The sequence below is a fragment of the Solea senegalensis genome, linkage group LG13 (assembly GCF_019176455.1).
Source record: "Solea senegalensis isolate Sse05_10M linkage group LG13, IFAPA_SoseM_1, whole genome shotgun sequence".
Lineage (NCBI taxonomy): Eukaryota > Metazoa > Chordata > Actinopteri > Pleuronectiformes > Soleidae > Solea > Solea senegalensis.
In genome coordinates, this window is record NC_058033.1 from 7,754,542 (window position 1) to 7,766,606 (window position 12,065).

General features: G+C 44.2%; 2 protein-coding genes and 1 long non-coding RNA gene across 3 annotated transcripts; 2 read left to right on the forward strand and 1 right to left on the reverse strand.

The window, feature by feature from the left end:
• Window positions 1-997: 997 nt before the first annotated feature.
• Window positions 998-4,920, forward strand: LOC122779825 (flavin-containing monooxygenase FMO GS-OX4). Its single transcript, XM_044042473.1, has 9 exons — window positions 998-1,207; window positions 1,635-1,847; window positions 2,195-2,333; window positions 2,674-2,816; window positions 2,920-2,972; window positions 3,202-3,326; window positions 3,419-3,526; window positions 3,842-4,051; window positions 4,524-4,920. The coding sequence occupies exons 2-9, from the start codon at window positions 1,636-1,638 to the stop codon at window positions 4,854-4,856; spliced, it is 1,323 nt and encodes a 440-aa protein (XP_043898408.1). The 5' UTR covers window positions 998-1,207; window position 1,635; the 3' UTR covers window positions 4,857-4,920.
• A 1,338-nt stretch (window positions 4,921-6,258) lies between these two features.
• LOC122779823 (P2Y purinoceptor 3) lies at window positions 6,259-9,960 on the reverse strand. Its single transcript, XM_044042470.1, has 6 exons — window positions 9,884-9,960; window positions 9,614-9,769; window positions 9,373-9,480; window positions 8,784-8,786; window positions 7,930-8,501; window positions 6,259-7,450 (listed from the first exon to the last, which is right to left on the reverse strand). Exons 5-6 carry the CDS (start codon window positions 8,367-8,369, stop codon window positions 6,541-6,543), a joined length of 1,350 nt encoding a protein of 449 aa, XP_043898405.1. The 5' UTR covers window positions 8,370-8,501; window positions 8,784-8,786; window positions 9,373-9,480; window positions 9,614-9,769; window positions 9,884-9,960; the 3' UTR covers window positions 6,259-6,540.
• On the forward strand, window positions 7,093-7,673 carry LOC122779871. Its single transcript, XR_006361621.1, has 3 exons — window positions 7,093-7,178; window positions 7,284-7,469; window positions 7,564-7,673. It is a non-coding gene; the product is annotated as an uncharacterized LOC122779871 (long non-coding RNA).
• Window positions 9,961-12,065: the final 2,105 nt, after the last annotated feature.

Sequence of the window (12,065 nt, forward strand, 5' to 3'; positions counted from 1 at the left end):
GATGATGTCATCACTCCCCCTCCCTCTCTCTCTCTCCCTCTCTGCCCAGCTCGCCCTGCACTGTAAAAACATGGCAGTAAAATAAAATGAGGTTTGTTGACGTTTACGTGGAACACATGTTTATATTACACTATTATATTATATTATATTTTAAAGAAGTCTCAGAAAAGTCTGACTGGACTCTGGGAGGTGGAGTGATCTGCAGCAGTGACGTACAAGAACATCAGCAGATCAGGGAGTTCACATGAATGTTTATTTGGATGTTTTTCTTGTCACTTTGTAAAAACACAAATCTATAATCACATTTAACATTTGTCTCTTTGAAAGAACTCATGTTGTTGTCGATGTCAGATTCTTTGATGTTTGCTCAAATTGTCATGATCATGATGATCATCAATAAGGAGGTGATTTCTTCTTTTCTGTCACATTGAGCTGAAACTCAGTGATTGTTTGCTCTTTTTTCTTCCTAAATAAATAAAAAAACAACAAGAACAAAGTTTGTTAAGATCAAAGATAAGGTCAAAGATAAGATGTTCCTTTATTTGTCACACAGTGTCACAGCAGACAAAAATCAACAAGTTAGAAAATAGAAGAAATAGAAATGAGGTAAGAAAATAAGTTTTAATAAATTATGTCCAAGAAAAACAAGATGAAAACAACATATAATACTATCACTATATACAGTATGTACAGGAAGACAATAATAGTAATAATAATCTATTGTTGATCACAACATATGGTTTGCTGTGAGTCTGACGCTGATGTCAGAAGTTTGTGTGGATTCACTTCATTCCCTCTTTTTCAATAAAGGTGGAGGAGCAGAGTGAACCACGTGGTGGCGACAGCAACACACTAAAGTGACTGACACTCGTCTGTCGTCACTCCTGCGCTGAAAAACATGCATTACTAATTTCAAAGATCATCCGCTGATGATATGATCGAGTTCATGTCGAGTTTTGATCTCGCTCTGGTGACCGGAAGTCGTCGCACTTTCCACACGCGCAGAACAAATCGTTTCCGGCAACAGATCAAGTGTCAAAATGGCGGCCCTTCCTTCGGCGGCTCTGCAGCGTCTTGTGCGTTGAGACGTGCGTTGACAGCAGCGGAGGACGGTAACGGTCGACGGTAACGACGATGTTATCGATGACTGATGACGATAAAATCTCGACCGCAGTTCAGACACGTAACAAGCTACTTCGCTAGCAAGGTAAAGTCTGTTGCGTCGATGTCGATGTGCGCATGCGCAGTTGCATTGAGTCGATATTGACTTTCGCGATTCTTCCAAAAATATAAGTTTTTTTGTGAAGTTTGTTTGCGCGGTTTTGTTAAACGTTCACGAACAGTGTAGTTTGAGTTTAAAATTTAAAGAGGCGGATTAAATTAATGTTTAATCCGAGAGGAGCAAAGTACAAAGTTCAGACTGATCCGTGAGTAGTTCACGTCACCTTTTTAAATTCCGGTCCACAGTTCGAGACACACATGTTTGCAGAGATAGAGATAGAAAAAAGAAAACCAAACAGCATGAATTATGAGATTAAAGTCAGAATTGTATTGGAAAAGTCAGAATTGTGAGATTAAATGTTTTTTTAAAGCTGAGGTTCCTCTCCCTCTCGCTCTCGCTCTCTCTCTATCAGGATGGCGAGGATGTTGCGGCGGGTGGCTGTGGTCGGGGCCGGAGCGGCAGGACTCTGCGCAGCCAGACACATCCTGTCTCGTCCAAACACCTTCACTCATCCAGCGGTGTTTGAGCTCAGCGACAACGTCGGCGGCACCTGGTGTTATGAGGAGCGAGTGGGCACACATGACAACGGCCGGCCGGTCCACAGCAGCATGTACAGAGACCTCAGGTGTGTGTGCGTGTGTGTGTGTGCGCGTCTCCTCATCATTCCTCGCATGGTGCATTGTGATTAATGAAGTATTTGCATGCTGGACTTAAAGGTTCTAGCATTTGAGTTCATTTACACTCGAGGTTATTTTGCACAAAGGAGTGTGATACATTTACAGGAGATTTCAGTGTAATTTAGGACAGAACAAATTCTACAGCAGGTGGCACATGGTAAGCATCACTAAAGTAAACAAAGAAATTATGTAAATACAGACAAACAAATACAAAATTTACGTTGTGCACTAGTTTAATCTCCTGTATTGTTTATTTCCTATCTCATTTTTAATTTTTTTTTTTTAATTTTGACAGAACCAACCTGCCCAAAGAGGTCATGATGTTTCCTGATTTCCCCTTTGACCCTGAGCTCGGCAGCTTCCTGCCTCATCAAGAGGTGCGGAAGTACCTGCTGAGATACTGTGAAAGCCACGGCATCCGGCCGCACATCAGGGTAAGTCGCCCCCTGCTGGTCACCTGACCTGACCGAGCCGTCGCACGTGATTTTCTTTGGTTTCAATATTGTTTATTTTTGTCCGAGTTTAACATGAGCTGCACACAACTGTAGCATGTTCTGCAAATTAATTTAGATGAAATAAAATGTAGAGCTCTACAGTGTTTTATACACTGTCTATAGAACTCTGTAGCGCTCTACAGTGGACTATACTCTGTCTATAGTACGCTGTAGAGCTCTACAGTGGACTATACTCTATCAATCTATCGTGATTGGATTTGACGCACAGAAAATTATCTCGTAAACTTTTTCCATCAACATTTTTGGATTTTTGCTCAAGTTCAACACTGTGGTGGAAAACGTCAAACCTGTTGCTGTGGCGGCGGGGGACGGGGGCGAGACGACGATGTGGGAGGTGACCTCATCCGAATCGCCGGGTTGTCGGAAGACCGAGACCTTTGACTCGGTCTTTGTCTGCGTAGGGTAAGATGTGACGTTGTGACGGGTGATGATGTCACTGACGGCGTGAATAGTGATTCCTTTTATCGTTTACGTTTGTTTCGATACTCTGTTCTCTGTTTTTTAGACACTACTCAAACCCACACATCCCAAACATACCAGGGATACAGAACTTTAAAGGTACAGTATGTGTGTTTTCTGTATTCTGTGATGGAAATAATGATGCAGCATTTCATTTCTTAAATCAGCCAAAAGAGACAAGGCGTTAATGGACAAAATTATTCAGCAAATGAATGGAATTAGCAAGAATTTGGATTTACTTTTCCTAGTAGCCGTTTGGTCATTCGTAGAATGTTTCCTTATGCAAAGCTAGGCTAAAGCTGGCTCTCTGCACTCGCTCTGTTTGTAGGAAAAGTGCTGCACAGTCACTCGTACCGGTTTGCGGAGCCGTTCTCGGGACAGTCGGTCGTGGTCCTGGGAGCCAAAGCGTCAGGACTGGACATTTCCTGCGAACTGGCTAAAGTTGGTGCAGAGGTACGACCGAGCTCTTCGCCTCTGCCCATAAATGTGCCGCCCTGTCCTCGCCGTCCACTTTCATTTTCTTTACAGTGTCTCTCTGTCTCCAGGTGACTCTGAGTCATCGTGCTCCTCGTCTCTCTGTCCCTCTTCCCACTGGGATTCGCCAGTCCAGTACAGTGGTGGCGATCGAAGACGACGGCAGAATTCGCTTCCAGGTGACGAGACTTTGACCGCTCCGCTCCTTCAGTGAAGCACGGACACGTCAGTGTCCAGACTTTGTCCTCCTGAGAAGAACTAACTACTTTAGCTGGTTTAAGGTTAAAAGTTTGCACTACCCGATGTTGCAAACGCTAAAATATCCCTTCCTACTTTGATTTGAAAGTTCAGGAGAATCTTTTGCGTCTTAGCAGGATTGCAGGAAGCACTTGGAGTTATTACGGCAGGACTGACTGCATTAAAATTCTTATGCGAACAGTTCGTCAGTCCAAACCAAACTACGTCCCTCTCGATTTCAACACTTCCTGTTACAGGACGGCTCGGTGGCCGGGGCTGACGTTCTCCTCTTCTGCACTGGCTACAACTTCAGCTTTCCCTTCCTGGACGCGAATCGGCTGGGTCTGGACATCCAGGACCACTCGGTGTCTCCGCTGTACCACTTCCTGTTTCCCCCCGCCTTCCCGTCGCTCATCTTCATCGGCATCTGTAAACTCATCTGTCCTTTCCCCAACTTCAACTGCCAGGTGAGTCTTTGTGGTTTAACTTTCTGTCCATGTCCTCGGAGACTCGCTCAGCATTCAGCTCGTACCAGCATTGGTTTCGTTCATACTTTAACAAGGGTCTGGTCTAGGAGCCTTCTTTGGGGGCGAGGGGTTCTTCTGAGTTTGTTTTCACACCTAATAGTCTGCTGGACTCTGTACGATTGTAGGCTTGGTTCCATTGGAGGTTGCAACACTCAGCCGGTCTGAGTTTGCGTTCACATTAGTGAACGGAACCTGTAAAAGGAAGTCCCCTCCTCGCCGAGGTGTTTATGAGCAGTTGTGATCCATTTCCACATCTGACCATCGTTCCGCACGCGATTTTAGGCAGACCTGAGTCCGGTTGTGCGTTCACACCTCCCCAAATGAGCCGGACTTTCCGTCCGACTTTCCCTCGGACGTCTTGGACTGTTACCGTCAGATGTACGCTCGCTCTTACATCCGCTGTCGCCCACAGGTCCAGTTCGCGCTGGCAGTGTTGGACGGCTCTGTCACTTTACCGCCTCGGTCACAGATGGAGGACGAGGTCCTGCGGGAGCAGCAGGAGAAGCTGCAGCGTGGAGTCAAACAGCGCCACCTGCTGGTGCTGCAACACACTCAGTGGGATTACTGCCAGATGCTGGCTCGCACTGCCGGCTTTGCACCACTGCCCGCGGTCGTGTGCAGTCTTTACGAGGAAGTGTGGCGGCAGCGGCGGATCCACCCCCAGAACTATCGCAGACTGAACTACAGGCTGGTAAGCGACTCGGAGTGGAGGCTGAGCGACGGAGAAACGCTGACGGTTTCATAGGTGAATGTCTGTTGCAGTGGAGACAGTTGTTGACTGTAAACAAATAAACACTGACGTAAACGTTTGACCGATCCTCTGAGCTCATTATTTTTTTGCTGATTGATGCGTGATGATTTTTGAAATTATTTCTATCTGATGTATGAACAAAGTGTTGGATCTTTGTCCCGCTGTGTTGTCATTACAAGACAATAAATTAAATGAAATCACTGAGCCATTTTGTAGACAACGGCTCAGTGTCCGGCGCTGTGTCCCCACCAGCTAAAATCACTGACTTTTTCTATGAGGTTTGGTGTGAGCGAGTGAGTGGTTTACAAACTTCAGTTTCCTGTTGGAAAAGTCTGTCTTACAGTGAGATAAAGACGTGAAACATGTTGAAACAATTCATCGTAGTCTTCAGTTAAGTGGCTAGTTTGTCTTCTCTTTTGAGTCTCGGTGCAGACTTCAGTACCTGGGACAAACCTGAACTATACAGAATGTGCTCGTGATGTGAATTATGAGGTGTGATGTCCGACTCGGCGTCAAACTGAGCTGAGCTTGTTTCCGCCTTGGTGTAAAAACTCCAGACGATTTTAATCCATACGATTTTAATCCAGATGACGCTGCAAGAAAACGTCAAAACACGAGCAAGTGACATCACAGAACAACAACAACAACAACATGACGTGGAGCACAAACACAGGGTCAAAGGTAAAAGGACGTACACACACGTATAGTGACTTCAAAACGGCTGTAATTGCCCGTTAAGCCTCCAGACTGTGATCTTCTCAGTTCAGTTAGCAAAACCATTGATTATCAAACGACTGCCACCCGACTCTTTAAAGCTGTAGTATGCAACTTGTCATCATAGCGGTGTGGATAAGAAAAGTTTCAGATGTGAATTCTCCGGTTCTCGTTCAGCAGTTTGACGGGATAAACCCTTCTTAAAACCCCTGCTCTGCGGCTATATACGCACGACGTGACAATAAAACTGTGGAGTGCCCGTGTGTTTTTCATTTGTCAAGCCCCCAGGGCCACCGTAGGAACAAAATGTAGTCGGGAGACACCCCCGTACTGGTGGGTCTGTGAATGTCAGGAAATGTGGAAATACTGACATAAAAACATAAACAAATACATTTTGTTTAGGACAGTACATTTACATAATCATGTAAGGACACATTGATTTATACGCCGCGTTCCCACCGAGTGGACCGGTTTGGTTTGGTACAATACGGATTTTTTACACGATTCCATTGGAGAAAAGTATCAAAATAATCAGCCCGAACCGTTCCATTCTTTGGCACCCTTCCCTTGGGGTACCAGAGTACTGTCGTGGGTCGCCAACAGAAAAACGTTGCTCCCTCGCGAGCGGTCTATTCTCATACAAAACTTTGACTTTGTCTTGTTGAGAAAAAAAAGCCACAAATTGAGCAGGACAAAAAAAAAGCTGCTGGATGTCCCCCATTGTTGTCTGTTGTGTGGTGTTCCATATTGTCATTGGTGTAACGTCATGCTACGCGGCCTTCGGACACAAGGCCTACACAAGCCTGACCTAGAACTTTACCATTCCAAACCGTACCCTCGCGTACTGTACCGAAACGAACCATACCGTGATGGAAACACAGATTTAGAGAGAAGATGTAGTCCGTGTAGTTCATGTGAGCCAGTCAAACGACTTGTGATGTCACTGCATGTTTTATAAAAAGTCTTAGAAGATGACTCTTGAAGACTTGGACTCGTTCTCCATGTGTACTTCCCTTTCAACCTTCTCTGCCGCCTCCTGGTCGTCCTCCCCCATCGCCTCCTTCTTTAGGAGCTTCAGTGGCCACCAGAGGGAGCCACTCCGGTGGTCTTGACGGACAGTGTTTTCTGCAGGCCAGCAGCAGGGGGCGCCCTTATCTCCTGTCAGGAAATATAGGAGGGCGTTGAGCCAGGCGTTGCAGGAGGCTAGCGGACGCGTGACCTTGTAGCAGATGGAAACGGTCTTCATGACATTGCAGCCTCCGAGCTGCCCGCGCCGCAGGAGCAGGAACAGCGTCCGTGTCACATGGAAGGGCAAAAAGCAGAGCGCAAACAGCAGCGTGATGGTCACGATGGTCTTGATGGATTTCCGCCGGCGGCGGATGTAGTGGGAGTACTGCGAGCCTGAGATGGAAACCGAGGTTCTATCCCGATCTCTTACTCCCTCTGTTGGTCCGTCCCCCACATGACAGTCATCACCACCCGCTATCGAGCTGGGAGGAGAGCGCAGGGTCTGAAATATGGTCCTGACCACCTGAGAGTAGCACCACGCAATAATGACGAAGGGCACGAAGAAGCCCAGCAGATGGAGGACAATTCCGTATGGTACGTAGTCTGCAAACTCCTTATCGATGGCATCGTCCCAGCAGTTCACGTATCCTTCCCCGTCCTGTTCCGCTGTCGTATTCCCACCGTCTCCTTCTCCTTCAGATCCAGGGACTCTGCTGCCTCTGCGCCTGATGTATCCCGTCTGAGCGAACCTGAAGATGGGGCAGGTGAGAATGAAAACCACCACCCACACCAATGCGCAGGTCCCCTTCACCACCCGCTTGCTCTCCAGAGTGATGGTCCTCATCGGATGGCAAATCCCCAAGTACCTGTGGAGGACAACCAGCGGTAAGTTTGAATCCCTCTCTTAAAACACACAAAATGGAAAGATTTGCTCAAACTGTGGATTTAACTGTTAGCTAAACTTCGATGCAATCAACAGGCAGGCAGTGCATCTAGCACAACAAGGTGAGGTGCATTCACACAAATACGACGCAAATCCACCCGTCCTCCACATGAGGGTCGCGGGGGCGCTGTTCCAATCACAGCTGACCTGGGGCGAAAGGCGGGGTCGTACTCTGGACAGATCGCCAGTCCATCACAGGGACACATATAGAGACAAACAACCATTCACTCTCACACTCAATTTGTCCAATTTGCCTAATCCCCCTAATCTCCATGTCTTTGGACTGTGGGAGGAAACCGTAGAACCCGTAGAACTCAGAGAACCTATTTTTCGATGTTTTGATCACCCAAAAAATGGATCTTTATTTCCCATCCGATCGACGTGTTTTCAGAAGCATCTTACCTGTGCACAGAGATGCAGGTGAGGAAGAAGATGGAGCAGTAGAGGTTAAAGTAGAAGAGGAAGCGCACAAGGCGGCACATGAAGTCCCCGAACACCCAGCTGTCCCTCAGCATGTAGCTCGCCACCAGAAACGGCAGCGACAGTCCGTACATCAGGTCCGTGGTGGCCAGGTTCACCATGTAGATCAGTGACGTGTTCCAGCGCCGGCCGCCAGTGCCGCAGCAGCCGCCATGGTGGCGGCAGGAGCGCAGCAGCACCACCGAGTTGAGCGTGAGGCTGAAGAGGAACGTCAGTGAGTAGCAGACGGGCAGGAAGACGTACTTGTAGGATTCATCGATACTGCAGGACGACCAATGGAGCGACGAGCTGGGCAGGGTGCCAGAGGTGTTGGCGTGGTTAGCGTCTGCAGTGACGCTGGAGACTCGATGTAATCCCATCATGAACCTTTGAAGGCTAGTTTTGGCAGAGCAGGATTGGCTTGGGTTCCTCTGGGATCATCTCAGCTTCTTCACCTTCAAGACTTCTCACTCCGCATTCCGTCATTTGTCCTTCCCTTCAGTCTGTCTGTCTGTCTGTCTGTCAACTGATCCATGTCGTGTGTAACACGGAGACAGAAAACAAACGTTTGTCATTAGTTTGGAAAAGCTCCCTCAGAATGTGCTGATGTGGACTATGTTCCGCTCAATTAGCTCGTCAATCATTAGCAATGCTTTCCGGAAACCTCACGCCGCTCATGTCAAATCATGTCGCAACAATCGTGGCAGTTTTTGTCAAGGTTCTGCTTAATGAGTCGAGACAAGACGTTATTGTTCAGACGACTTTGTTTGCCTTCATTCATCTGATTTTACACAAACCAACTTCTACATACACGACGAGAAGCACAGTACAAAAACTAGCTTCTTTCAAAAAAAAACAGTTACACAACAAAGAATGAACGAAAACAAATTTTAAATGCGTGAACGTTGAGCTAATTTTACACAAAATACTTTTAAATACAAACCTTTTTTTTAGAAAGTTTTATACAAAACAAATTCTTTGTAAACTATGTTCTATGCAAATTAAATTTGTCACAAAACTCATTTTATAAAAACATGTACACAACACAAATGAGAACAAATAAATAAATAAAAATATTTACAAAAAATGTTTTTTTTCTTTACAAACTAAATTTTAACAAACTGATTTTATTTTATTAATTTGAAACTAATTTTAAACAGTCCTTTAAATACAAACCAAGGCTTTGTTTTTGTTAGTTTTTTTACAAGACAAAATGCTTTTTTAACTAAATTGTAAACAAAATTAAGTTTTATGAAAACCAGATTTTCTATAAACTAAGATTTGTAACCAAATTGTTAACACAATATTTTTCACTGTAAAAAATTGAGTATCTGTATTTCTTTATTTTGACGCTTCAAAGCTTTGTCTGAACTTCTGAAGCTTTACCTCTGTTTGTCCTCCAGTCCTCGTCCCGTCGTTGTCGCCGTCGTTGGCTAAGAAGTGACTATTTTTGGGGGCTGCGACGTCTCTCGGGGCTTCTCCTCTCACCTTCAGCTGCTCAGTAAATAATTGATCAGCGTTCATTCAGTCAGAACTGCAGGAATGAAACCCAATACAGGACTGCAGAGCAGCAGCAGCAGGATATGAAACATAAGAAAAACAACAAGAAATAAAAGTGTATTCTCACCCTGAAGGCCGAGGAGCAGAGGTGGCTGTGTGAAAGTGATTTAAAGACACACGTCGTTTCAATGGGCTGCAGTTTTTAGTCGCGACTTCTGAAAAGAAGTGGATTATTCACGTCTGCCGTCCGTCTGTGCCATCTTTGTCCAAGTATGAAATAAAGCTTCATGTTCCCCGAGTGTCAAAGCACGGGAAATGATGAAATAACAGTGTTTCAGAATAAATATGGCTATAATTGAGGATAAAAAGTCAAAAAAGAGAAAGAAAAGAGACTCACCTTTGTGTCCACTGATGTCTCTCTGTCTCTCCTCGCTCTGCCTTTCGTTATCTGAGGCTTTAATTAGGAAGCAGAGTGACTACATGAACACAGCTCCTCCTCCTCCTCCTCCTCCATCATCACCGTCATCATCTCTGATTCACGTCCAGTTTGTCTTTTTCCAACACACACACACACACACACGGCTGGTGTGTTGAACATGTGCGACGTGAACACAGCCGCTGGTCAAACAGCGCTCAGGCAGCAGAGGTTTGAACAAACACGGCGTGCAACTCACTCTGTCATCTGTACATTTTTTAATCTCGTGTCCGTGGCTCTGCGGTCGTCTCTGCGGGGATTAATGAGCAGAAAAAACTCTTGAAACGTCAGGTTCAAAAATGCGACATGCCAGCTCTGTGGCGCCGCCCTGAGGTGAAACGTGGATGGAGCAAGACGAGCTTACGTTGCACTGAATTTCACGAAACTCAGCAGGAACAAAGACGTCCGTCAGGGCCACGGCCTCAACTTTAATTTTCTCAACTTTTACTTTAATGATTGTCAGAGTCAACGTGAGACAGAACTAATCAAGTTTGCTACATTAGCTCATTTGAGGTTTTGCTAATTATTATTGTTGCGTCTCAAAGAGTCTTTATTAAATGGGTTTTCTTTAATGTTCTTTGGCCGGCTCCAGACAACATCGTCTCTAGCTACCTGAGTGACTTTAGCAGCAAACATACAAACCGGCGGAGCAGCGTGGCTAAGTTAGCAACCATACTTTGTGTTTCTAGCGTTTTAATGGATTCTTGTTTCTTTTCTGGAGCTAAAATAAAACACGCCAAAACAAACACACGCCAATGCTAACAACACGTTTTATTTGCCATTATATTTCAAATAAAAAATCCTTTTATTTACATTTTAAAGTACATCTGTAAAGTTTGTGGTGAAAAGAGCAGTCTTTAAATATGTTTGATTAAAAATGTTTACATTACATTTCACTGTCTTGTTACAGCAAAAACACGACATTCAGCACGACCGGTACGAAAATATAATTTCTTTGTCAGAGAAACACATACACAAGTCGGGTATTCACATAAAACTTGGTTACAATAAGTGGATTATTCCCTTTACGAGTAAACAACAACAACAACAGAATAATAATAATTACTGCCTGGACCTGAAGTTCTTAGCAAATGTCATCAAAATCCTCAAATGTTTCTGTTGTCAATACGTTTAGATAAAAAGACAGAAAACAATGACATTAAATAAAAACTGCATATTTAGTGACAAAATTTCTCTTTTGCTTTTTGCATTTAGGAAAAAAACTAATGATTGTCTACAACTGCTGCGTCAAACAGTAACAAAATTAAATACGTGATAATAAAACTTAAATAATATCAAACTATAAACACAATGGTAACACGTTAATAATCATTTCTAAAAAAAAATTTGATCCCAAACACTTTTCCTGCTTTTGTCATTTGCCTTAAATATAAAACTCTTCTCTGTCTTTTTTTACTCTTTTGAATTCAATATTAAATAATAAACACTTGTGTTTAAGTGAAAAATAATGTAATAATAAGTCACGTCAAATGAAACCGAGCACAGTAGAGCTGCTAAATGTGGAGCTTTTATTTTGAAAACTCAAGATTATGCCAGTTGTATTTTGGGGTGAAGCCAACAGAGACTTTTATAAGTGCAGGGTTGTGTTTTAATGTGGACGGAACAAAAACTCAGACTTTTATTTTGAAAAGTGCAGGGTTGTGTTTTAATGTGGACGGAACAGAAACTCAGACTTTTATTTTGAAAAGTGCAGGGTTGGATTTGAATGGACAGAACAGAAACTCAGACTTTTATTTTGGAAACTGCAGGGTTGTGTTATAATGTGGATGCAACAGAAATTCAGACTTTTATTTTGGAAAGTGCAGGGTTGGGTTTTAATGTCGATGGAACGGAAACTCAGACTTTTATTTTGAAATTGCAGGGTTGGGTTTTAATGTGGATGGAACAGAAATTCAGACTTTTATTTTGGAAAGTGCAGGATTGGATTTTAATGTGGACAGAACAGAAACTCAGACTTTTATTTTGGAAAGTGCAGGGTTGTCTTTCAGCGTGGTAAAAAGAAACTTTTTACATCGACAACTGTGGGTTTTAGCATGGACAAACAGAAACTTGTAGTTTTATTTTGAAAACTGTGGGGTGTGTT